At 43.8% G+C, this 27716-nt stretch overlaps 1 protein-coding gene across 1 annotated transcript; it reads left to right on the top strand.

Moving 5' to 3' along the window:
* irak1 (interleukin-1 receptor-associated kinase 1) lies at window positions 1-26899 on the top strand. The gene is made up of 16 exons (XM_046364687.1): window positions 1-311; window positions 3424-3591; window positions 4401-4553; window positions 5522-5604; window positions 8194-8256; window positions 8289-8366; window positions 13577-13641; window positions 14787-14845; window positions 15092-15141; window positions 16455-16567; window positions 19039-19249; window positions 23547-23618; window positions 23797-24090; window positions 24282-24702; window positions 26011-26124; window positions 26408-26899. Exons 1-16 carry the CDS (start codon window positions 200-202, stop codon window positions 26524-26526), a joined length of 2175 nt encoding a protein of 724 aa, XP_046220643.1. The 5' UTR covers window positions 1-199; the 3' UTR covers window positions 26527-26899.
* The last annotated feature ends 817 nt before the right edge of the window (window positions 26900-27716 follow it).

Genomic DNA, 27716 nt, shown 5'->3' with positions numbered 1-27716 from the left:
CACGTGGGGTGGGGGGCGTGGCTGACGAGGAAGTTCCGCTTGCTGGCGATAGCGAAGTTTCTAGGCATATTGAAAGCAGGGAAATAACTTATTGAATAACCGATTTATATATATATATTTATATATCACCGTGACCGTAGTGAATTTGAAACATCAGAACAAAAATGTTACAGCGAGCTCGCTAGCAAGGTTTTAAAAGATGTCGTCCTGGGATATCAGTAAGGTCTACTTGTACAAGTTGCCACCAGTTGTGCTGTGCGACTTCTCCCTTGTTATGGACAGTATCTCCGATGTGGACTGGGACAGATTCGGTAAGAAATGCCACTGACCGACATTTAAATATAGTTTCATAAACGATGCTTAGTTCACTAGTATAAGTACCAAGTTGAAAGGACGTATTTCGACCGAAACAGACGTAAAAAATAAATTTAAAAAAAGCCCTTGCTGATGTAAAACATTAAAAAAACGTCACAAAATGTGTTAGTAATAACAGCATGATGTGTTTCGGTTGTGCGGCATGGGGACTCCCCCCTCGTCAAGAGATTTGGTAACAGTAGGGATTCTTCAGTGAAGTTCCTGTTGTCATTCAATAAAGTTTATTTATATATATATATATATACACACACTGACTACGTCATCTCAAAGTGGACAAATACATTATTACCCCGTTTTTCTCCCTTTTCAAGCCAAGTTATTTTAAGGGAATATGTAACAGTGGTGGAAAAAGTACCCCGTTGTCATACTTGAGTAAAAGTACCTTTTTAACAGAAAATATTACTTGAGTAAAACTCTAAAATATTTGGTTTTAAATATACTTAAGTATCAAAAGTCAAAATATAAATCTTTTCAAATTCCTTATATTAAGCAAACCAGACTGCACTATTTTTTTGTTATTTATTTTTATTTACTGATAGCCAGGGGCACACTCCAACACTCAGACATCATTACAGATAGCCAGGGACACACTCCAACACTCAGACATCATTACAGATAGCCAGGGGCACACTCCAACACTCAGACATCATTACTGATAGCCAGGGGCACACTCCAACACTCAGACATCATTACAGATAGCCAGGGACACACTCCAACACTCAGACATCATTACAGATAGCCAGGGACACACTCCAACACTCAGACATCATTACAGATAGCCAGGGACACACTCCAACACTCAGACATCATTACTGATAGCCAGGGGCTCCAACACTCAGACATCATTACAGATAGCCAGGGGCACAAAGCTGGGTGCGTAGTGAGCGGTTAACTAGCTGGGTGCCTAGTGAGCGGTTAACTAGCTGGGTGCCTAGTGAGCGGTTAACTAGCTGGGTGCGTAGTGAGCGGTTAACTAGCTGGGTGCGTAGTGAGCGGTTAACTAGCTGGGTGCCTAGTGAGCGGTTAACTAGCTGGGTGCGTAGTGAGCGGTTAACTAGCTGGGTGCCTAGTGAGCGGTTAACTAGCTGGGTGCCTAGTGAGCGGTTAACTAGCTGGGTGCCTAGTGAGCGGTTAACTAGCTGGGGGTGTTAACTAGCTGGGTGCTAGTGAGCGGTTAACTAGCTGGGTGCCTAGTGAGCGGTTAACTAGCTGGGTGCGTAGTGAGCGGTTAACTAGCTGGGTGCGTAGTGAGCGGTTAACTAGCTGGGTGCGTAGTGAGCGGTTAACTAGCTGGGTGCTAGTGAGCGGTTAACTAGCTGGGTGCCTAGTGAGCGGTTAACTAGCTGGGTGCCTAGTGAGCGGTTAACTAGCTGGGTGCCTAGTGAGCGGTTAACTAGCTGGGTGCCTAGTGAGCGGTTAACTAGCTGGGTGCCTAGTGAGCGGTTAACTAGCTGGGTGCCTAGTGAGCGGTTAACTAGCTGGGTGCCTAGTGAGCGGTTAACTAGCTGGGTGCCTAGTGAGCGGTTAACTAGCTGGGTGCGTAGTGAGCGGTTAACTAGCTGGGTGCGTAGTGAGCGGTTAACTAGCTGGGTGCCTAGTGAGCGGTTAACTAGCTGGGTGCCTAGTGAGCGGTTAACTAGCTGGGTGCCTAGTGAGCGGTTAACTAGCTGGGTGCCTAGTGAGCGGTTAACTAGCTGGGTACGTAGTGAGCGGTTAACTAGCTGGGTGCGTAGTGAGCGGTTAACTAGCTGGGTGCCTAGTGAGCGGTTAACTAGCTGGGTGCGTAGTGCGGTTAACTAGTGAGCGGTTAACTAGCTGGGTGCGTAGTGAGCGGTTAACTAGCTGGGTGCCTAGTGAGCGGTTAACTAGCTGGGTGCCTAGTGAGCGGTTAACTAGCTGGGTGCCTAGTGAGCGGTTAACTAGCTGGGTGCCTAGTGAGCGGTTAACTAGCTGGGTGCCTAGTGAGCGGTTAACTAGCTGGGTGCGTAGTGAGCGGTTAACTAGCTGGGTGCGTAGTGAGCGGTTAACTAGCTGGGTGCTGGCTGGGTGCCTAGTGAGCGGTTAACTAGCTGGGTGCCTAGTGAGCGGTTAACTAGCTGGGTGCCTAGTGAGCGGTTAACTAGCTGGGTGCGTAGTGAGCGGTTAACTAGCTGGGTGCGTAGTGAGCGGTTAACTAGCTGGGTGCGTAGTGAGCGGTTAACTAGCTGGGTGCCTAGTGAGCGGTTAACTAGCTGGGTGCGTAGTGAGCGGTTAACTAGCTGGGTGCCTAGTGAGCGGTTAACTAGCTGGGTGCCTAGTGAGCGGTTAACTAGCTGGGTGCCTAGTGAGCGGTTAACTAGCTGGGTGCTGGGTGCCTAGTGAGCGGTTAACTAGCTGGGTGCTGCGTAGTGAGCGGTTAACTAGCTGGGTGCGTAGTGAGCGGTTAACTAGCTGGGTGCCTAGTGAGCGGTTAACTAGCTGGGTGCCTAGTGAGCGGTTAACTAGCTGGGTGCCTAGTGAGCGGTTAACTAGCTGGGTGCCGTAGTGAGCGGTTAACTAGCTGGGTGCGTAGTGAGCGGTTAACTAGCTGGGTGCGTAGTGAGCGGTTAACTAGCTGGGTGCCTAGTGAGCGGTTAACTAGCTGGGTGCCTAGTGTTAACTAGCTGGGTGCGTAGTGAGCGGTTAACTAGCTGGGTGCGTAGTGAGCGGTTAACTAGCTGGGTGCCTAGTGGGCTGGGTGCCTAGTGAGCGGTTAACTAGCTGGGTGCCTAGTGAGCGGTTAACTAGCTGGGTGCCTAGTGAGCGGTTAACTAGCTGGGTGCCTAGTGAGCGGTTAACTAGCTGGGTGCATAGTGAGCGGTACCCAAAGTTTTTCCTGGGTACATCATCTAATAAGGAATAAACTCTGGGTCCTCCAGTATGACCCTGTAAATACCATTCAGAGTTTCTCCTGATCAGGAAGAACCGAGCTGACAACATTAGTGCTGCTGACTGTAACTAAATTGCATTATGGTGTGATTTGATCTCTAAACAACGATTGATTTCTATACCATTTGTCCTCCATGGCAGCGTCTCATGTGTTGACTGACCAGACTGACAGGCGTCTGGCCGAGAGGAGAGAGAGACGGACAGACTGGGTGATGAATCACTGGGCTCAAAGGAATGGAACAGTCGGAGAACTACTGAACGTACTGGACAGGCTGCAGCTGTTAAGAGCTAGAGATATCATCTTGAACTGTGAGTTGGGGACAGACCTGGGGACAGACGGACACGTGTGCGTGCATAGACGGACGGGGGGGACGCGTGTGTGGACGGACGCGTGAGTGGACAAGGGGGACGGACGGGGGATGGCGGCACGGACGGGGGATGGCGGGACTCGTGCGGGGACAGACGGACAGAGGAAGGCGTGCGTGGACGGACGCGTGAGTGGGCGGTGGGACGGACGGAAGCACGGGGGGACAGGGAGACGCGTGAGTGGACAAGGGGGACGTGTGTGTGTGGACGGGGGGACGGACGCGTGTGTGTGGACGGACGGGGGGACGTGTGTGTGTGGACGGGGGACGGACGGGACGTGTGTGTGTGTGGACGGGGGACGGACGGGACGTGTGTGTGTGGAAGGACGGACGGGACGTGTGTGTGTGGACGGACGGACGGAAGGACGTGTGCGTGGACGGAAGGACGTGTGGGGCGTGCGTGGACGGAAGGACGTGTGGGGCATGTGTGGACGGAAGGATGGGGGCGTGTGTGGACGGAAGGACGGGGGGCGCGTGTGTGGACGGAAGGACGGGGGGACGCGTGTGTGGACGGAAGGACGGGGGGACGCGTGTGTGGACGGGGGATGCGTGTGTGGCCAGAAGGACGGGGGGACGCGTGTGTGGACGGACGGACGGACGGGGGGGCGCGCGTGTGTGGACGGAAGGACGGGGGAGGGACGCGTGCGGGTATCAGTAAAGAAGCCCAGGTCCAAGGTTTTAGTGAATCATTGTTCTCTATAATGGATGCTTCTGTAAGACAGCTGTGTAATGGCTGCTGTTGTCTTACTGTAGGGAAGCCCAGTGGACTACGGCCCTCTTCCACTCCACTTGCTGCTCCGTCGCAGGTTCAACTGGAGCCTCTTGTTCCTCCATCTCATCTCTTCAACCCACCTCCTAAAGTCCATCCTACCAACACTCTGACCACTAAGGCTTACTCTCCACCTGGTATGGTCTCATTTAATCGCCGCTCACAGTGTGCTTTACAACAACTGATTATTAGAACACTTCTTACAAGATTTCACGCTGCTTGTAATAACACAGGCTTATAACGTCTTATCATATTTTGTTCACCGTAGAATTACATATAGGATCTCTGTTTTTTATAGGATCTGTGTTTATCTCTGTTTTATAGGATCTTTGTGTTTCTCTGTTTATAGGATCTCTGTTTTTCATAGGATCTGTGTTTATCTCTGTTTTATAGGATCTGTGTTTTTCATAGGATCTCTGTTTTTTATAGGATCTGTGTTTATCTCTGTTTTATAGGATCTTTGTGTTTCTCTGTTTATAGGATCTCTGTTTTATGATCTTTGTGTTTCTCTGTTTATAGGATCTCTGTTTTAGGATCTTTGTGTTTCTCTGTTTATAGGATCTCTGTTTTTCATAGGATCTGTGTTTATCTCTGTTTTATAGGATCTGTGTTTTTCATAGGATCTCTGTTTTTTATAGGATCTGTGTTTATCTCTTTTTATAGGATCTTTGTGTTTCTCTGTTTATAGGATCTCTGTTTTATGATCTTTGTGTTTCTCTGTTTATAGGATCTCTGTTTTAGGATCTTTGTGTTTCTCTGTTTATAGGATCTCTGTTTTTCATAGGATCTGTGTTTATCTCTGTTTTATAGGATCTGTGTTTTTCATAGGATCTCTGTTTTTTATAGGATCTGTGTTTATCTCTGTTTTATGATCTTTGTGTTTCTCTGTTTATAGGATCTCTGTTTTAGGATCTTTGTGTTTCTCTGTTTATAGGATCTCTGTTATATTGATTCTAATATGTTCATAACATTGCATGTGTAACGTCTTCTATTATATTTTTCAGTGCGATCATCGATCCATGTAAACCCAGTTTAAAGTGCTGTGCTATCAGATCAGGTGGCAGTCTGTTCTCCACCTTTACTCTGGCTGTTTCTCTCCCTCCAGGACTGAGGTCTCTGCCCAAACCTGGCCCTCCACCCTCAGGGCTGAAATCACAGGACCACAGAGGGGAGTTTGTAGACCAACAGGTGACGGAAGCCATTAAGTAGCAATCAATCAATCAAATGTACACCGACTTTACCAAACATTAGGAACACCTTCCTAATATTGAGTTGCACCTCCTTTTGCCTCCACATTAGCCTTAATCCGTCGGGTCAGGGACTCTACAAGGTGTCGAAAGCGTTCCACAGGGATGCTGGCTAATGTTGACTCTAATGCTTCACACAGTTGTGTCAAGTCGGCTGGGTGTCCTTTTTGGGTGGTGGACCATTCTTGATACACACGGGGGAAACTGTTGAGTGTGAAAAAACCCAGCAGCGTTGCAGTTCTTGACACAAACCGTTGCGCCTGACACCTACTACCATACCCATGTTCGAAGGAAGTTTTGTCTCGCCCCATTCGCACTCTGAATAGCACACATACACAAGTCATGTCTCATGGCCTAAAAATCCTTCTTTAACCCGTCTCTCTACACCGATTTTGAAGTGACATCAATAAGGGATCATAGCTTTGATTCACCTGGTCAGTCTGTCATGGAAAGAGCAGGTGTTCTTAGTGTTTTGTATAATCAGTGTATTTTCATAAAAAACCCTTTTTTCAGTCTTGACAGATCAGATTGAATTTTTTGCCAATAATTGGGCTGCTTGTGTAAACGCAGCCTTTGAACGAGGAGCCGGTATGAGAGAGAACTATTGTTAGACGCGTTTTTTAAAAGATTCAGACGTAAAAAGCAGAATGAAATAGTTGACTCCCGGAAATGGTTCTAGAGCGAAACAATAAAACAGAACTGACACACATATATATTTAGAACAGTTGTATTTCTCTGGAAGCCCGGTGGTCTCCACAATGACTATTCATTCCAGTAGTAGTAGTAGTAGTAGTAGTAGTAGTTCACGGTTACTAACACCGGTAGTAGTAGTAGTAGTAGTTCACGGTTACTAACACCGGTAGTAGTAGTAGTTCACGGTTACTAACACCGGTAGTAGTAGTAGTTCACGGTTACTAACACCGGTAGTAGTAGTAGTTACTCGGTAGTAGTAGTAGTTCACGGTTACTAACACCGGTAGTAGTAGTAGTTCACGGTTACTAACACCGGTAGTAGTAGTAGTTCACGGTTACTAACACCGGTAGTAGTAGTAGTTCACGGTTACTAACACCGGTAGTAGTAGTAGTTCACGGTTACTAACACCGGTAGTAGTAGTAGTTCACGGTTACTAACACCGGTAGTAGTAGTAGTAGTTACGGTTACTAACACCGGTAGTAGTAGTAGTGGTAGTTCACGGTTACTAACACCGGTAGTAGTAGTAGTAGTAGTAGTAGTTCACGGTTACTAACACCAGTAGTAGTAGTAGTAGTAGTTCACGGTTACTAACACCAGTAGTAGTAGTAGTTCACAGTTACTAACACCAGTAGTAGTAGTAGTAGTAGTTCACGGTTACTAACACCAGTAGTAGTAGTAGTAGTAGTTCACGGTTACTAACACCAGTAGTAGTAGTAGTTCACGGTTACTAAACAGTTCATGGGTAGTAGTAGTAGTTCGGTAGTAGTGGTACGGTTACTAACACACGGTAGTAGTAGTAGTAGTTCACGGTTACTAACACCGGTAGTAGTAGTAGTTAGTTACTCGGTAGTAGTAGTAGTTCACGGTTACTAACACCGGTAGTAGTAGTAGTTCACGGTTACTAACACCGGTAGTAGTAGTAGTTCACGGTTACTAACACCGGTAGTAGTAGTAGTTCACGGTTACTAACACCGGTAGTAGTGGTAGTTCACGGTTACTAACACCGGTAGTAGTAGTAGTAGTAGTAGTAGTAGTTCACGGTTACTAACACCGGTAGTAGTAGTAGTTCACGGTTACTAACACCGTTAGTAGTAGTAGTTCACGGTTACTAACACCGGTAGTAGTAGTAGTTCACGGTTACTAACACCGGTAGTAGTAGTAGTTCACGGTTACTAACACCGGTAGTAGTAGTAGTTCACGGTTACTAACACTGGTAGTAGTAGTAGTTAGTTACTAACACCGGTAGTAGTAGTAGTTCACGGTTACTAACACCGGTAGTAGTAGTAGTAGTAGTAGTTTGTTACTAACACCGTAGTAGTAGTGTCTGTAGTAGTAGTAGTTGTTACTCGGTAGTAGTAGTAGTAGTAGTAGTTTGTTACTCTAGTAGTAGTGTTACTAACACCGGTAGTAGTAGTTTGTTACTGTAGTAGTAGTAGTAGTAGTAGTTACTGACACCGGTGTCTGTATGTCTGTAGGTGTCTGTGGGTGTCTGTAGGTGTCTGTGGATGTCTGTAGATGTCTGTAGGTGTCTGTGGATGTCTGTAGATGTCTGTAGATGTCTGTAGGTGTCTGTAGATGTCTGTAGGTGTCTGTGGATGTCTGTGGGTGTCTGTGGATGTCTGTGGATGTCTGTAGGTGTCTGTGGATGTCTGTGGGTGTCTGTGGGTGTCTGTAGGTGTCTGTGGGTGTCTGTGGATGTCTGTAGGTGTCTGTGGATGTCTGTAGGTGTCTGTGGATGTCTGTGGGTGTCTGTGGGTGTCTGTGGGTGTCTGTATCTTTCATTAAGGGGTTGATACCAAAGCTGAAAGTGTATGAATAAAGTGTTGTTGTTCATCAGTGGTCCATCTCCAGAGGTCCCCTGCTGTCAGTGCCATGTGTTGGCCGTTTGAGGAAGTCCAGAGAGGAACAGAGGACTTCTCCCATGCCAAGCAGATTGGAGAGGGGGGGTTTGGACATGTGTACCGGGCTACCATGAGGAGCACCGACTTCGCTGTCAAGAAACTGAAGGAGGTATGCGACTTTTGGACTGCTCGGTCCTCTTCATCATCATAGAGGAAGATGGTTGATATAAATAGATCTTGATGACTGTCAACCCTGGCAATATATCTCGGGGTGTAAATGTTTCCTATCAAATCAAAAGTATTTGTTAACAGGGTAAAAATGTGTGTAAAACTGTTGAAAGGAAATGCTTACTTACCAGGTCTTTCTCAACAATGCCGTGGTCAATATCGACTGTTAAGAGAGTAGAATATCTCTAAATGATTTTATACTCGTTGAGAATTGGCCTATACGGATAAGGCTACATTTAAATGTTTCTTATAGAAATATGAAAATGCATAACCATAACCATCAATTGAAAGAGAATAGTTTGTACATTATGGGAAAAACATGTATTTGACCAGGGGTGAGGACACAACAGTCTTCTTGACACAAGACTGAATTGAAACATTACACTGTTGATTTTGTACGTGCATTTTACACTTGTCGGACAGCCTGAGTTCTTCATTCTACAAGTTGCTGCAGCTTGGACGGCGGTACATTCATGCTGCGAACAGCCTGTTATACATCTCTCATACCAAAGAGGCTCCATTGGGTTGAGGTCTGGGGACTGTGCAGGCCACTCAAGTAAACTGAACTCGTTGTCATGGTTCCAGACGATGTGTTTGTCTCTGATAGGAACCCGGTGTGGACGTCTACAGCTGCTATAGCCCATCTGTGACCAGGACAGACGAGTTGTGCGTTCTGAGACGCCGTTCTGCACAACACTGTTGTACTGACCCGTTATTTGTCTGTTTGCGGTCCGGTCCGTCTGTTTATCTTGCACGATTCTTGCCATTCACCTTCGACCTCTCATCAATGAGCTGTTTTCGACCCACAGGACTTGCAGCTGATTGGATGTTGTTTGTTTGTCGCACCATTCTGGGTAAATCCCTAGACACTGTCGTGTGTGAAAAGCCCGGGAGGGCGGACGTTTTCTAAAGATATTGGATCGGCCGCGCGTTGAGCACGGCGCTCAACGTCTCTTAGGTCTCTTCTATCTATCTAACATTTAATCGAACAGGAACTGAGTGCCTCTATGCTTTATATTTCAAACCGCGACTACGTGCCTCACCGTCTGTAGGAGCCGAATAAACCGGCGAGTTTACATTTACTGTACTTTTTGCCACATTTGTTGATGATCAAATGTGAAAATACAGTTCTTCTGATTCTTCAGTTATATGATCAGAATGTTCCTGGGAAAGGAGGGGTCGGTGCAAAATAAGATAAATGGCCACACTCCTCTCCCATTGGCCACACTCCTCTCCCATTGGCCACACTCCTCTCCCATTGGTCACACTCCTCTCCCATTGGCCACACTCCTCTCCCATTGGCCACACTCCTCTCCCATTGGCCACACTCCTCTCCCATTGGCCACACTCCTCTCCCATTGGCCACACTCCTCTCCCATTGGTCACAGTTCCTAAATCATTTCAATACACTTATGACTCAGAACAGTCCACTACACGGAACAAAAATATAAACGCAACATGAAATCATTTCAAAGATTTGACTTGAGTTAGTTCATTAATTTCAAAGTTAGTTCATTAACGGAAATCAGTCAATTTAAATATGAATTAGGCCCTAATCTATGGAAGTCACATGACTAGGAATACAGATAAAAAAATAGGGGTGTGGATCAGAAAACCAGTCGGTATTGCCTCATGCTGCGCGACATCTCCTTTGCATAGAGTTGATCAGGCTGTTGATTGTGGCCTGTGGAATGTTGTCGTACACGTCGATCCAGAGCATCCCAAACATGCTCAATGGGTGACATGTCTGGTGAGTATGCAGGCCATAGAAGAACTGGGAAATTCTCAGCCTCCAGGAATTGTGTACAGATCCTTGTGACCGTGCATTATCATGCTGAAACATGAGGTGATGGCGGCGGATGAATGGCACGACAAACGGACCTCAGGATCTCGTCACGGTGCCTTCAATAAAATGCAATTGTGTTAGTTGTCCGTAGCTTATGCCTACCCATAACCCCACCGCCACCATGGGGAACTCTGTTCACGTTGACGTCCGAAAACCACTCGCCCACACGGCGCCATACATGTGGTCTGCGGTTGTGAGGCTGGTTGGACATCCTACCAAACTCTCTAAAACAACGTTGGAGGCGGCTTATGGTAGAGAAATTAACATTCAATTCTCTGGCAACATCTCCGGTGGACATTCCTGCAGTCAGCATGTCAATTGCACGCTCCCTCAACTCGAGACATCTGTGGCAATGTGTTGTGACAACTGCACATTTTATTGTCCTTGGTCTCCCCAGCACAAGGTGAACCTGTGTAATGAGCATACTTTAATCAGCTTCTTGATATGCCACACCTGTCAGGTGGATGGGTAATCTTGGCAAAGGAGAAATGCTCACTAACAGGGATGTAAACTAATTTGTGCTCAAAATGGTCTTTTTGTGCATATGGAAAATTTGTAAATCAGGGCTCCACAGTGTGAGCATTTAACTCTCATTTGTGAATAAAAATGGTCAAGTATGATCACATTTATAGTAAAATAAATGCTACAGTAGCTGTTTACAAAATATTTCTGACGTTTTGTTTCATAGCTGGTCAAATTGATTGAGAATTGAATCCTATCCTATGACTTTTTCCACATTTTTGTTACTTTCCAGCCTTATTCTAAAATGGATTCAGTAGTCCCCCCCCTCCTCAATCTACACACAATACCCCATAATGACATCACAATACCCCATAATGACATCACAATACCCCATAATGACATCACAATACCCCATAATGACATCACAATACCCCAATGACATCACAATACCCCATAATGACATCACAAAACAGGGTTTTATACTTTTGCATATTTATTCAAATAAATCATATTTACATAAGTATTCAAACACTTTACTCAGTACTTTGTTGAAGCATCTTTGGCAGCGATTACAGCCTCGAGTCTTCTTGGGTATGATGCTATAAACTTGGCATACCTGTATTTGGGGAGTTCCTCCCATTCTTCTCTGCAGATCCTCTCAAACTCTGTCAGGTTGGATGGGGAGCGTTGCTGCACAGCTATTTTCAGGTCTCCAGAGATGTTCGATCGGATTCAAGTCCGGGTTCTGGCTGGGCCACTCAAGGACGTTCCAGACACTTGTCCCAAAGCCACCCCTGCGTTGTCTTGGCTGTCTGCTTAAGGTCCTTGTCCTGTTGAAAGGTGAACCTTTGTCCCAGTCTTGAGATCGAGTGCTCTGGAGCAGGTTTTCATCAAGGAACTTTGTACTTTTCTCCGTTCATCTTTCCATCGATCCTGACTAGTCTCCCAGTCCCTGCCACTGAAAAACACCCCCACAGCATGATGCTGCCACCACCATGCTTCACTGTAGGGATGGTGCCAGGTTTCTTCCAGATGTGACGCTTGGCATTCAGGCAAAAGAGTTCAATCTTGGTTTCATCAGACCAGAGAATCTTGTTTCTCATGGTCTGAGTGTCCTTTAGGTGCCTTTTGGCAAACCCTAAGCGGGCTGTCATGTGCCTTTTCCTGAGGAGTGGCTTCTGTCTGGCCACTCTGGCTTCTGTCTGGCCTGATTGGTGGAGTGCTGCAGATATGGTTCTCTTTCTGGAAGGTTCCCCAGATCTGTGCCTCGACACAATCCTGTCCTGGAGCTCTACGGACAATTCCTTCGACCTCATGGCTTGGTTTTTGCTCTGACATGGACTATCAACTGTGGGACCTTATATAGACAGGTGTGGGCCTTTCCAAATCATGTCCAATCAATTGAATTTACCACAGGTGATCTCCAGTTAAGTTGTAGAAACATCTCAAGGATGATCAATGTAAACAGGATGCACCTGAGCTCAATATCGAGTCTCAAAGCAAAAGGCCTGAATAATTATGTAAATAAGGCATGTTTTTTTTATTTGTAATAAATTTGTAATAAATTTGCAAAAATGTCTTAACCAATTTTTGCTTTGTCATTATGGGGTATTGTGTGTAGATTGAAGAAAACATATATATTTTGAATCCATTTTAAAATAAGGCTGTAATGTAACAAAATGTGGAAAAGGCGTCTGAACTTTCCCACTGCACTGTATAGTATATTTAGGCAGGGGTAAAAGTGACTGGTCAGCAGGATAAATAATAACAGCACCGTGGGTGCGCATGCGAGAGTAACATTGTGAGTGTGAATAGAGACCTGAGAGTGTGTAATCGTCAGGTCGTCCGTAGGTGAGGGTGAGCCACCGTCAGTTAGCTGTTCACCAGTCTTATGGCTTGGAGATAGAAGATGTCTTGGAGCCTGTTGTTCCGGGACCTGATACTCCGATACAGCAAGACTGTAATAGAGAATAGTCCATGGCTGGGGTGGCTTTAGTCTTCTTGGAATATTCCCGGGCCTTTCTCAGACACTGCTTGGTATAAATGTCAACTGCTGATTGCTTCGTTATTATTTCTGTTTCAACTGGTCAGTAAATGTCATTTGAATGAATATGTATGCATGCATGTATGCATGTATGTAACCTTGTATGTATGCATGTATGCATGTATGTAACCTTGTATGCATGCATGTATGCATGTATGTAACCTTGTATGTATGCATGTATGCATGTATGTAACCTTGTATGCATGCATGTGCATGTATAAATGTATGCATGCATGTATGTATGTATGTATGTATGTATGTATGTATGTATGTATTTGTATGTATGAATGTATGTATGTATGTATGTATGCATGCATGTATGCATGTATGTAACCTTGTATGTATGCATGTATGCATGTATGTAACCTTGTATGTATGCATGTATGCATGTATGTAACCTTGTATGCATGCATGTATGCATGTATGTAACCTTGTATGCATGCATGTATGTATGTATGCATGTATGTATGTATGTATGTATGTATGTATGTATGTATGTATGTATGTATGTATGTATGTATGTATGTATGTATGTATGTATGTATGTATGCATGTATGTAATGTATGTATGTATGTATGTATGTATGTATGTATGTATGTATGTATGTATGTATGTATGTATGTATGTATGTATGTATGTATGTATGTATGTATGTATGTAAATGTAAAGTCAATAAAATGCTTGTATGTATGTATGTGTGTATGTGTGTATGTATGTATGTGTGTATGTGTTTTTGTTTATATTGAAAGTCAGTAAAATGCTTTTTTGTTTATATTGGATCTTGTATTCCCTTTGTAGAACTCTCCACTAGACTGGAGCGTAGTGAAGGAGAGCTTCAAGACCGAGGTGGAGAAGCTATCACAGTAAGCTGACAGTCTTAGAACCACTCCTACTTTTATCTCTGGCATCTCACTTCAACCTCGTTCCATTCCTCTTGGTTGTCTTTCTCTCTTTTCTAAGAAGTTATCTGTGTAGAAAATAGAGCTGCCCCTCCTCCCCCCCAAAGAAAATCTTTGTCAATCAAGAGTCGTGTTCTTTCGACTGGTCAAAATGTTTAAAAACGTATATTTTCCATATACAGTGCCTTGCGAAAGTATTCGGCCCCCTTGAACTTTGCGACCTTTTGCCACATTTCAGGCTTCAAACATAAAGATATAAAACTTATATTTTTCTATATATAGACAGACCATATGTGTTTTAATCAAATCAACTATATGTAGGCTACTGAGCTTGTTTTATGCTTTAAGTATACTGTGATGAAATAATTAAGACACAAATGACTCAAGAGGGAGCTAGAGATCAAGAACCTGTGGTTAGTTTGTCTTCTGCTGGTCTGCTGTGGTTAGTTTGTCTTCTGCTGGTCTGCTGTGGTTAGTTTGTCTTCTGCTGGTCTGCTGTGGTTAGTTTGTCTTCTGCTGGTCTGCTGTGGTTAGTTTGTCTTCTGCCAAGCAGGTCATCTTTACTCTGCCAAGCAGGTCATCTTTACTCTGCCAAGCAGGTCATCTTTACTCTGCCAAGCAGGTCATCTTTACTCTGCCAAGCAGGTCATCTTTACTCTGCCAAGCAGGTCATCTTTACTCTGCCAAGCAGGTCATCTTTACTCTGCCAAGCAGGTCATCTTTACTCTGCCAAGCAGGTCATCTTTACTCTGCCAAGCAGGTCATCTTTACTCTGCCAAGCAGGTCATCTTTACTCTGCCAGGCAGGTCATCTTTACTCTGCCAAGCAGGTCATCTTTACTCTGCCAAGCAGGTCATCTTTACTCTGCCAAGCAGGTCATCTTTACTCTGCCAAGCAGGTCATCTTTACTCTGCCAATCAGGTCATCTTTACTCTGCCCATATGCTCTGTTTCTTCCTCCTATTGTTGAACAAAGTGCTGCTCCATCTGTACGATTTATCCCCTGAAAAAAATACATCTGAAAAGTGTCTTCTTCATTGTAAGATGCAGACAATAGGCTCTGTTGTAGGTTTAGCAGCGAACAAAACAACTCTGCCTTTCCCCTCCCAGATACAGACATCCCAACATTGTAGACTTTGTGGGCTACTGTGTTGGACTCTGCCCATACTGTCTGCTCTTTCTTCCTCCTATTCTCTGAAGACCAGTGCACTCCAGGTCAGTTTTTTATTCTTCATATCTTTAAAAAAACATCTGAAAAGGGACTGCTTATTGAGACAGACAGGGATGCAGACAATAGGACTGCTATTGAGAGGACGGGGACTTATTGAGACGGACGGGGACTGCTATTGAGACGGACAGGGACTGCTATTGAGACGGGGACTGCTATTGAGACTTTGTGGGACTGCTATTGAGAGACCTACTGTCTGCTCTATATCTTGAGATGGACAGGGACTGCTACAACCAGGTCAGGGACTGATTTATTCGGACGGGGACTATCTTTGAGAAACAGGGAACATTGACTGGGGACTGCTATTGAGACAGACAGGGACTGCTATTGAGACGGACGGGGACTGCTATTGAGACGGACGGGGACTGCTATTGAGAGACGGGGACTGCTATTGAGACAGACAGGGACTGCTATTGAGACAGACAGGGACTGCTATTGAGACAGACAGGGACTGCTATTGAGACAGACGGGGACTGCTATTGAGACAGACGGGGACTGCTATTGAGACGGGGACTGCTATTGAGACAGACAGGGACTGCTATTGAGAGACGGGGACTGCTATTGAGACAGACAGGGACTGCTATTGAGACAGACGGGGACTGCTATTGAGACGGACGGGGACTGCTATTGAGACAGACGGGGACTGCTATTGAGACGGACGGGGACTGCTATTGAGACGGACGGGGACTGCTATTGAGACGGACGGGGACTGCTATTGAGACGGACGGGGACTGCTATTGAGACGGACGGGGACTGCTATTGAGACGGACGGGGACTGCTATTGAGACGGACGGGGACTGCTATTGAGACGGACGGGGACTGCTATTGAGACGGACGGGGACTGCTATTGAGACGGACGGGGACTGCTATTGAGACGGACGGGGACTGCTATTGAGACGGACGGGGACTGCTATTGAGACGGACGGGGACTGCTATTGAGACGGACGGGGACTGCTATTGAGACGGACGGGGACTGCTATTGAGACGGACGGGGACTGCTATTGAGACGGACGGGGACTGCTATTGAGACGGACGGGGACTGCTATTGAGACGGACGGGGACTGCTATTGAGACGGACGGGGACTGCTATCGAGACGGACGGGGACTGCTATCGGGAAGGACGGGGACTGCTATCGGGAAGGACGGGGACTGCTATCGGGACGGACGGGGACTGCTATCGGGAAGGACGGGGACTGCTATCGGGAAGGACGGGGACTGCTATCGGGACGGACGGGGACTGCTATCGGGAAGGACGGGGACTGCTATCGGGAAGGACGGGACTGCTATCGGGACGGACGGGACTGCTATCGGGAAGGACGGGGACTGCTATCGGGAAGGACGGGGACTGCTATCGGGACGGACGGGGACTGCTATCGGGACGGACGGGGACTGCTATCGGGACGGACGGGGACTGCTATCGGGACGGACGGGGACTGCTATCGGGACAGCTTATTAAACTATGAGAAAGGAGGACATGACACAAGTATTGAACCTGGAATATATGTGTTGTTGGTATGTGTTGACTGTGTGTGTGTGTGCCTCTCCCACAGGCCAGTGCTGCCCTCTTCTGGCCTCAGCGTGTCAGTGTGTTGCTGGGCACAGCCAGAGCCATTCAGTTCCTCCACTCCTCCTCTCCGCAGCTCATACATGGAGACATCAAGAGGTAGGCTTTACCTGGCTACCCATCCACATCGCTCAGCAAACTGACCTTTTCTTTTTCCATCGTTCATCTGGATTTGCCTTCCTCCCCAGATGATTTCTAGAATATGAACACATTCTGTTCCCAGACACAGATGGGTTGGGCCAGAGACAGCCTACTCGGTGTTGTCAACTTTGATATTCTGATTGGTTCGATTTGTCAAAGACGATCCAATCACTGATGCATTTTGGTACAACGCCCCTCCATTTTGAAGTCACACAAACGTATTCTAGGAGGGAGAGGCTGTACAGAAACGCCTGGTGCCCAAACTGATGACCATATTTCGAGCAGCTGAGAGTTGTGGAGACGAATGGATTTAGGTTCAGCCGTCCTGATGAGCCCTTCCCAGCTAGCTCTAGTTCAGTCAGTCATCCTGATGAGCCCTTCCCAGCTAGCTAGTTTAGTCAATCGTCCTGATGAGCCCTTCCCAGCTAGCTAGTTTAATCAACTGTCCTGATGAGCCCTTCCCAGCTAGCTAGTTTAGTCAGCCGTCCTGATGAGCCCTTCCCAGCTAGCTAGTTTAATCAACTGTCCTGATGAGCCCTTCCCAGCTAGCTAGTTTAGTCAGCCGTCCTGATGAGCCCTTCCCAGCTAGCTAGTTCAGTCAGTCACCAGGCAAGAGGTTGGCTGCTCTGTTATATTCCGGCTGAGTCAACAGGCAAGAGGTTGGCTGCTCTGTTATATTCAGGCTGAGTCACCAGGCAAGAGGTAGGCTGCTCTGTTATATTCCGGCTGAGTCAACAGGCAAGAGGTTGGCTGAGTCAACAGGCAAGAGGTTGGCTGAGTCAACAGGCAAGAGGTTGGCTGAGTCAACAGGCAAGAGGTTGGCTGAGTCAACAGGCAAGAGGTTGGCTGAGTCAACAGGCAAGAGGTTGGCTGAGTCAACAGGCAAGAGGTTGGCTGAGTCAACAGGCAAGAGGTTGGCTGAGTCAACAGGCAAGAGGTTGGCTGCTCTGTTATATTCAGGCTGAGTCACCAGGCAAGAGGTAGGCTGAGCAGGTAAGAGGTTGGCTGCTCTGTTATATTGGCTGAGTCAGGCAGGCTGAGTCACCAGGCAAGAGGTAGGCTGAGCAGTCAAGAGGTAGGCTGCTCTGTTATATTCAGGCTGAGTCACCAGGCAAGAGGTAGGCTGCTCTGTTATATTCAGGCTGAGTGAGGCTGCTCTGTTATATTCAGTCACAGGCAAGAGAGGTGAGTGGCTGAGTCAACAGGCAAGAGGTTGGCTGAGTCAACAGGCAAGAGGTTGGCTGAGTCACCAGGCAGGCTGAGCAGGCAAGAGGTTGGCTGAGTCACCAGGCAAGAGGTAGGCTGAGTCACCAGGCAAGAGGTTGGCTGAGTCAACAGGCAAGAGGTAGGCTGAGTCACCAGGCAAGAGGTAGGCTGAGTCACAGGCAAGAGGCCTGAGTCACCAGGCTGAGTCAGTCACCAGGCAAGAGGCTCTGGCTGAGTGCTCTGTTATATTCAGGCTGAGTCAACAGGCAAGAGGTAGGCTGCTCTGTTATATTCAGGCTGAGTCACCAGGCAAGAGGTCGGCTGAGTCACCAGGCAAGAGTTAGGCTGCTCTGTTATATTCAGGCTGAGTTGGCTGAGTCAGGCAGGCAAGAGGTTGGCTGAGTCAACAGGCAAGAGGCTCTGTTATATTCAGGCTGAGTCACCAGGCAAGAGGTAGGCTGAGTCACCAGGCAAGAGGTAGGCTGAGTCACCAGGCAAGAGGTTGGCTGAGTCACCAGGCAAGAGGTGAGTGGCTGAGTCTGAGTCACCAGGCAAGAGGTAGGCTGAGTTGGCTGAGTCAGGCAGTCACCAGGCAAGAGGTTGGCTGAGTCACCAGGCAAGAGGTTGGCTGAGTCACCAGGCAAGAGGTTGGCTGAGTCACCAGGCAAGAGGTTGGCTGAGTCACCAGGCAAGAGGTTGGCTGAGTCACCAGGCAAGAGGTTGGCTGAGTCACCAGGCAAGAGGTTGGCTGAGTCACCAGGCAAGAGGTAGGCTGCTCTGTTATATTCAGGCTGAGTGAGTAGGCTGAGTCAACAGGCAAGAGAGGTTATATTCAGGCTGAGTCAACAGGCAAGAGGTAGGCTGAGTCAACAGGCAAGAGGTAGGCTGCTCTGTTATATTCAGGCTGAGTCAACAGGCAAGAGGTAGGCTGAGTCAACAGGCAAGAGGTCGGCTGCTCTGTTATATTCAGGCTGAGTCACCAGGCAAGAGGTTGGCTGCTCTGTTGACTGAATCATACCTTTGTCCCCATCATTTCTTACTACCATATTAATTCTCTATCTCGTCTTTCAAATGAGAAATTAGCCTCTAGAAGATTAACCAGGTGATGACAGATCCACAGCTGACGCTCTGACATTTTTGAAGGACAACTTGGCACACGAAATAACTGAAGTTTGCGTTGATCCTAAATGCTGGTTTTCTTTTTTTGATCAATCCCACTCCAGCTCTAACATCCTACTAGACGAGCACATGGAACCTAAGCTGGGAGACTTTGGCCTGGCCCGGTTCTGCTGTAGCCCCAGCAGTAGGTCCGCTGGTAGAACCACCACGGTAGCCTATACCAAGACAGTGAGAGGAACACAGGCGTACTTACCTGACGAATACCTCAAAACAGGCGCGTTGGGAGTAGCCATTGACATCTTCAGCTTTGGAGTGGTAGGAGGAAAGCACACACTGGACTACACTATTATACAGTAGCCTAGTAGTATATAATAGTATACTACTGTACTGGGCTACATTACTCTATTGTATTAATGTACTATTGTACTATACTACTCTACTATACTAATTTATTTTACATTTATTTAACTAGGCAAGTCCGTTAAGAACAAATTCTTATTTTCAATGACGGCCTAGGAACAGTGGGTTAACTGGTCTAGGAACAGTGGGTTAACTGGTCTAGGAACAGTGGGTTAACTGGTCTAGGAACAGTGGGTTAACTGGTCTAGGAACAGTGGGTTAACTGGTCTAGGGACAGTGGGGTTAACTGGTCTAGGAACAGTGGGTTAACTGGTCTAGGGACAGTGGGGTTAACTGGTCTAGGAACAGTGGGTTAACTGGTCTAGGGACAGTGGGGTTAACTGGTCTAGGAACAGTGGGTTAACTGGTCTAGGAACAGTGGGTTAACTGGTCTAGGAACAGTGGGTTAACTGGTCTAGGAACAGTGGGTTAACTGGTCTAGGAACAGTGGGTTAACTGGTCTAGGAACAGTGGGTTAACTGGTCTAGGAACAGTGGGTTAACTGGTCTAGGAACAGTGGGTTAACTGGTCTAGGAACAGTGGGTTAACTGGTCTAGGAACAGTGGGTTAACTGGTCTAGGAACAGTGGGTTAACTGGTCTAGGAACAGTGGGTTAACTGGTCTAGGAACAGTGGGGTTAACTGCCTTGTTCAGGGTCAGAACGACAGATTTTTACCTTGTCAGCTCTGGGATTCGATCTTAATGTACTACTGTTCTATACTAATGTACTATACTACTCTACTATAACACTCTACTATACTACTCTGTATTACTATACTATACTTGTGTACTACTCTACTATATTACTGTACTTTACTATTCTACTATAGCACTCTGCTATACTACTCTATATTACTGTACTTTACTACTCTACTATAACACTCTACTATACTACTCTATATTACTGTACTATACTAATGTACTACTCTACTACTCTACTATTACTGTACTATACTAATGTACTATACTGTTCTATATTACAGTACTATGCTGCTCTACTATACTACTCTACTATGTACTACTGTACTATACTAATGTACTACTGTACTGTACTAATGTACTATACTAATGTACTACTGTACTATACTACGCTACTATATTACTGTACTATTCTACTCTACTAGTGTACTACTGTACTATATTATTGTACTATACTAATGTACTACTCTACTACTCTACTATTACTGTACTATACTACTCTACTATACTAATGTAATATACTGCTCTATATTACAGTACTATGCTGCTCTACTATGTACTACTGTACTATACTAATGTACTACTGTGCCATATTACTCTATTGTACTATACTAATGTACTACTGTGCCATATTACTCTATTATTGTACTATACTAATGTACTACTGTGCTATTATTGTACTATACTAATGTACTACTGTACCATATTACTCTATTATTGTACTATACTAATGTACTACTGTGCTATACTACACTAATGTACTACTGTACTATACTATTATATTACTGTACTATACTACTCTATCTTACTGTACTATACTACTATACTATATGAACGTACTACTGTGCCATATTACTCTATTATTGTACTATACTAATGTACTACTGTACTATACTATTATATTACTGTACTATACTATTATACTGATTTACTACTGTACTATACCACTCTACTATACTAATGTACTGCTATACTACTCTATATTACTGCACTATACTACTATACTATACTGATGTACTACTGTACTACACTGCTCTACTATACTACTATCTTACTGTACTATACTACTATACTAATTTACTGCTGTACTATACTACTATACTTTATTACTGTACTATACTACTCTACTATACTAATGTACTACGGTACTATACTACTCTACTCATCTACTATATTACTGCACTATACTATACTAATGTACTACTGTGCTATACTACTATATTACTGTACTATACTACTTCACTATACTAATGAACTACTGTGCTACTATACTGTATTACTGTACTATACTACTCTACTATATTAATGTACTACTGTACTATAGTACTATACTACTCCACTATACTAATGCACTACTGTACTATATTACTGTACTATACTAATGTACTACTCTACTACTCTACTATTACTGTACTATACTAATGTACTATACTGTTCTATATTACAGTACTATGCTGCTCTACTATACTACTCTACTATGTACTACTGAACTGTACTAATGTACTACTGTACTATACTACTCTACTATATTACTGTCCTATACTACTCTACTATACTAATATACTACGGTACTATACTACTCTACTCATCTACTATATTACTGCACTATACTATATGCTATACTAATGTGCTACTGTACTATACTACTATATTACTGTACTATACTACTCCACTATACTAATGAACTACTGTGCTACTCTACTGTATTACTGTACTATACTACTCTACTCTACTAGTGTACTACTGTACTATAGTACTCTACTATACAAATGTACTACTGTACTATACTACTATACGAACGTACTACTGTGCCATATTACTCTATATTACTGTACTATACTACTATATTACGGTACTATACTCTTATACTGATTTACGACTGTACTATACCACTCTACTATACTAATGTACTACTGTGCTATACTACTATACTACACTAATGTACTACTCTACTATACTAATGTACTGCTATACTACTCTATATTACTGCACTATACTACTATACTATACTGATGTACTACTGTACTATACTACTCTACTACACTAATGTACTACTCTACTATACTAATGTACTGCTATACTACTCTATATTACTGCACTATACTACTATATTATACTGATGTACTACTGTACCACACTGCTCTACTATACTACTATATTACTGTACTATACTACTATACTAATTTGCTGCTGTACTATACTACTCTATATTACTGTACTATACTAATGTACTACTGTACTATACTACTATATTACTGTACTATACTACTCTATTATACTAATGTGCTACTGTGCTATACTACTATATTACTGTACTATACTAATGTACTACTGTGCTACTCTACTGTATTACTGTACTATACTACTCTACTATACTAATGTACTACTGTGCTATAGTACTATACTACTATACTAATGTACTACTGTGCTATAGTACTACTATACTAATGTTCTACTGTGCTATAGTACTATACTACTATACTAATGTACTACTGTGCTATAGTACTATACTACTATACTTATGTACTACTGTGTTATAGTACTATACTAATGTACTACTGTGCTACTCTACTGTATTACTGTACTATACTACTCTACTACACTAATGTAGTACTATACTACTTTTTATTACTGCACTATACTACTATACTATACTGGTGTACTACTGTACCACACTGCTCTACTATACTACTATATTACTGTGCTATACTACTCTACTATACTAATGTACTACTGTGCTATACTACTCTACTATATTACTGTACTATACTATTCCATTATACTAATGTACTACTGTGCTACTCTACTATATTACTGTACTATACTACTATACTATACTAGTGTACTACTGTGCTATACTACTATATTACTGTACTATACTACTATACTAGTGTACTACTGTGCTACTCTACTGTACTACTATACTAATGTACTACTGTACTATGCTACTGTACTATACTACTATATTACTGTACTATACTACCCTATTACTGTACTTTAATACTCTACTATACTGATGTACTACTCTACTAAACTAATGTACTACTGTACTATACTACTATATTACTCTACTATACTACTCCACTATACTAATGTACTACTGTGCTACTCTACTGTATTACTGTACTATACTACTATACTAGTGTACTACTGTACTATACTACTATACTATACTGATGTACTACTCTACTACTCTGCTATATTACTGTACTATACTACTGTATTACTGTACTATACTACTATATTACTGTACTATACTACTATACTATACTGATGTACTACTCTGCTATATTACTGTACTATACTACAATACTAATGTACTACTGTACTATACTACTATATTACTGTACTATACTACAATACTAATGTACTACTCTACTCTACTATTGTACTACTGTACTATGCGATGCTCACAGACCTACAGATACACACAACATAGATGCCCACCAAAACTACTGTTTCAATGACCTGGTAGATGTGATGTCACACAATCACCTTGTCTTCTCTTCCTCAGGTGCTGCTGGAGGCTCTGACTGGTCGTAGAGCTTTAGAAGTGGACCACAGCCAATCCAAAGCTGTCTACCTGGTGAGGGTGACGCAGTTGAGACTCTAATCTCTGTTCCTTGCGAGAGAAAATAAAAGAACCCATGAACCACTAGTCACACTGACACGACCGATCAGATGTTCTGTAACCCGTATAATGTTATAATGTCTGGCGGTTAAAAAAAAAAAAACTTAACGTCTTGTATAATTTACCTCTTCAGAAAGACCTGGTGAAGGAGGTTGAAGACGACGGAGGTCATCAGGTCAGAGGGAGGTCAAAGAGGACTTCAGAGAAAGTGACCCAGGAACTGTCTAGTATTCCTCCAGCCGCTACACATATCTGGCAGAAGCACCTGGACCCCAGACTGATGGGAGGCTCTCTTTCTAGCTCATCCAGGGTTTGTACGGCAGGTCCGAGCTCCTCTTCTCCAGCCCCACAGGGCTCCCTGGATCTGACTACTCTGGCCTGTCGCTGTCTGGAGGCCCGGGGGAAGAAACGGCCCCCCATGACAGAGGTAATACTTGTCACCATGTGAATTTAAACAAGTGACCAGGCTCAATTAAATTTAAATTACAGTCAATTCAGAAAGTAAATCCGAATTCCAATTTCCCTCGTTGAAAAGCATTGAAGAGAATTGTAATTTCAGTGTACTTCCTGAGTTGAAATGGACTTGACTCAAAACCCTAATTGTGACGTGACTCCTAGGTGTTCCAGGCGCTTCAAGACATCCATACCAGTTTGAAGGCCTCAGACGAAGCCGTATCCTCCTCTTCTTCTCCTTCTCAACAGTCCTTCCCCAAACCTCCTCAATCATCCATAGACTCATGTATAGACTGCCTAACAGACGTTCTGTCAAAAGTGGGTCCACTGGAAGACACCTACCACTGCCCTCCACACCCCTACTCGATCTCGCCTCACCCGTCCTCGGTCCTCCCTCCTTCCTCCTCCTCCTCGTCCTTCCTTGGTCCATGTGAATCAGATGAGAGCCAAGGTTATTCCCAGTACTGTCCTCCTCCCTCTCAGCTCCTCCACAGTGACACCCGATCAGACCCCCAGACCTCCATGCCGTGTGGTTGGTCTTCACCAGCCAGACAGTTACGCTCCAGGTCCCCGTGCTCAGCGTCAGGTAAGAGGATTAGTTGTCTCAGAGCCCAGGGGTAGGGTGCACAGTTCAACTCCATGAGGGCTGCAGTCATTGTGGATTTTAGTTTTACTCCGTCAGTGCCCGTTAAAACACACCTTTTGGGTCATGTTCATCAGCAGGGATGGAAAGAGTTGTCAAATAGCCTTCTTCAGTAACAGTCCTGTTATTTCAGTGATAGTTTACTCTGGTAACAGTCCTGTTATTTCAGTGATAGTTTACTCTAGTAACAGTACTGTTATTTCAGTGATAGTTTACTCTAGTAACAGTCCTGTTATTTCAGTGATAGTTTACTCTAGTAACAGTCCTGTTATTTCAGTGATAGTTTACTCTAGTAACAGTCCTGTTATTTCAGTGATAGTTTACTCTAGTAACAGTCCTGTTATTTCAGTGATAGTTTACTGTTATTTTCAGTCCTGTTATTTCAGTGAGTCAGCATACATTTTAACAACATTCATTAGTAACAGACCATAACAACATTCCATTGACCATAACAACATTTATTTCAGTGATAGTTTACTCTAGTTCAGTCCTGTTATTTCAGTGATAGTTTACTCTAGTAACAGTCCTGTTATTTCAGTGATAGTTTACTCTAGTAACAGTACTGTTATTTCAGTGAGTTTACTTCAGTCCTGTTATTTCAGTGATAGTTTACTCTAGTAACAGTCCTGTTATTTCAGTGATAGTGTTACTCTAGTAACAGTACTGTTATTTCAGTGATCAGTCCTTTATTTCTAGTAATTTCAGTGAGTTTCCTGTTATTTCAGTGATAGTTTACTCTAGTAACAGTACTGTTATTTCAGTGATCGTTTACTCTAGTAACAGTCCTGTTATTTCAGTGATAGTTTACTCTAGTAACAGTACTGTTATTTCAGTGAGTTTACTTCAGTCCTGTTATTTCAGTGATAGTTTACTCTAGTAACAGTCCTGTTATTTCAGTGATAGTTTACTCTAGTTATATTAGTAACATTTTACATCAGTAAAATAAAAATACTCAGTAACAGTAAGGACAGTGTAATTTGTAATTGGCACAAAAGGGAAGAAAGTGGAATGAAACGGGGAGAGACTACCTAGACTTGTCCATTCATATCTTTTCTTTTGCAAAACGATGTGTCCTTCTGAAGTAACACATCCCTGGTTTCCCAGGTCTAAACTAGTCACTGACTTTAAATGGGGCAGCAACTAAAAACAACACTGACTACATCTCTCGTGGCCTGGAGTTGTGGACCTCTGCCCTTACCCACCACTGTCTATCTGACCTGTTAGGAAACATGGTCTCTCTCTCTCTGCCAGGCTTGCCCTGCCATGGACTAGTTGTAAATACGTGCAAAGAGCGTTTCCTTCACAAGATGGCGCTCTATGACGAAGGCAGAATACAGACCGGCGAGCTTTTTTCCTCAGATATTTGTAAGCTGCTCTTTCTTTCCGTGATCTGACCTTTCCTTTACATTCAACTCCCTAACTGTGCTTGTCATGGTGCAAATAGCTTATTTGACTACAAGTCAAAGTATGTATTATTGTCAGTATGCTCAACAGCTGTTGTGTTTCTATCTGGTTTATGGGATGACAAAATCACTTTATAAAAAAATAAATAAAATACAAATATATATTTATATATATTGTTTTAATATAAATATAAATAAATAAAAATATTTGTATTTTTTTATAAATATATATATTGATATTTCAGATGCTGAGATGAACCCACAATGCCGAGGACCAGAAGAGAGTGATGAGCTTGATTATCTTTCCAGTGAGGCCAGTGAGAGTCAAGCCAACACGCCCAGACAGACCAACGCTCACAACTAACAACCCAGCCTACCATTCCACACTGCAGTACCTAAACAAACAAGGCCAAATGGGTGCGATCTGTGTCTCATACATTGGCCAACAGTCAATATTGGCTGTTATGCAAGTGCAGTTTGGGAAGAGCAAAGCAAATGTTGACTTGACAATAAAAAGGCAGGATTGGAGTATGTTCCATTTTTATTTCAAAAAACTGAAGCATTGCGGTTTTTGATATCTTGCAATGTAATCAAATCCAATCATTTCTTTCACACATCACTAGTTATGGTTACAATTTGTACAATGTATCTTTTAGATAATTCAGACAACTGTATGATTTGTATTTGTACAATATGAATGTCAAGGTTTTCATTAAATAAACTTGAACTGGACTGACCACCTGCTCTGATTCTTCGCACCTTAGTACACATGCACTCACCCATACACATGCACTCACCCATACACATGCGCTCACCCATACACATGCGCTCACCCATACACATGCGCTCACCCATACACATGCGCTCACCCATACACATGCGCTCACCCATACACATGCGCTCACCCATACACATGCGCTCACCCATACACATGCACTCACCCATACACATGCGCTCACCCATATACACACACCCATACACGAATGCTACGTACACATCACAACTGTTGCTACCAGACTCTTAATTCTACTCAGTTTATACACTACCCTCATCCCGACCTTCCCCAAAAACCTGTAAATATTGGACTAAATTGTGCCTTCCTGTTATACTTCTGCTCAAATGTATTTTTCTATTCTACTGACATTTCCTTTAGGTTTCTATTATTATTATTTTATGTGTTATTGTTGCATTGTCAGGAAGGAACCCGCAACTAAGCATCTCATTGGACGATATATCCCGTACATACGACTAATAACTTCAAATACGCCAGTTACAAATAAAATATATTTATATTTTACACAATTAGGCCTATCAATCATGATTTAGAAGTCTGCTGAACATGTATTGTCTACTCTCGTGAAGAAAGTAGAATTATTTGGATATTTAATGATTTTAAGTTTTGGTAGTCGTATGTATGAGAGACACATGGTACACATCATCCAATGAAAGGCTTACGTGCAGGATCCTTGACAATGCAACAACAATGTGAGTTATTTAATTATGTGAACAATATGAATTTATATAATTGTCTGGTGTGTTTAGTTTGTTATCGAG

Source organism: Oncorhynchus gorbuscha, linkage group LG10 (genome assembly GCF_021184085.1).
Source record: "Oncorhynchus gorbuscha isolate QuinsamMale2020 ecotype Even-year linkage group LG10, OgorEven_v1.0, whole genome shotgun sequence".
Classification (NCBI taxonomy): domain Eukaryota; kingdom Metazoa; phylum Chordata; class Actinopteri; order Salmoniformes; family Salmonidae; genus Oncorhynchus; species Oncorhynchus gorbuscha.
The sequence above is the reverse complement of the archived record's forward strand: the minus strand, read 5'-3'. Positions and strand labels throughout refer to the sequence as shown.

Excerpts from the sequence above, each read along its gene's own strand:
- irak1 (XM_046364687.1), top strand. The coding sequence starts at position 200 with ATGTCGTCCTGGGATATCAGTAAGGTCTACTTGTACAAGTTGCCACCA. Across the intron at positions 5,605-8,193 it reads GGGAGTTTGTAGACCAACAG|TGGTCCATCTCCAGAGGTCC; the intron begins GTGACGGAAGCC and ends GTTGTTCATCAG. Across the intron at positions 8,257-8,288 it reads GCCGTTTGAGGAAGTCCAGA|ATTGGAGAGGGGGGGTTTGG; the intron begins GAGGAACAGAGG and ends CATGCCAAGCAG.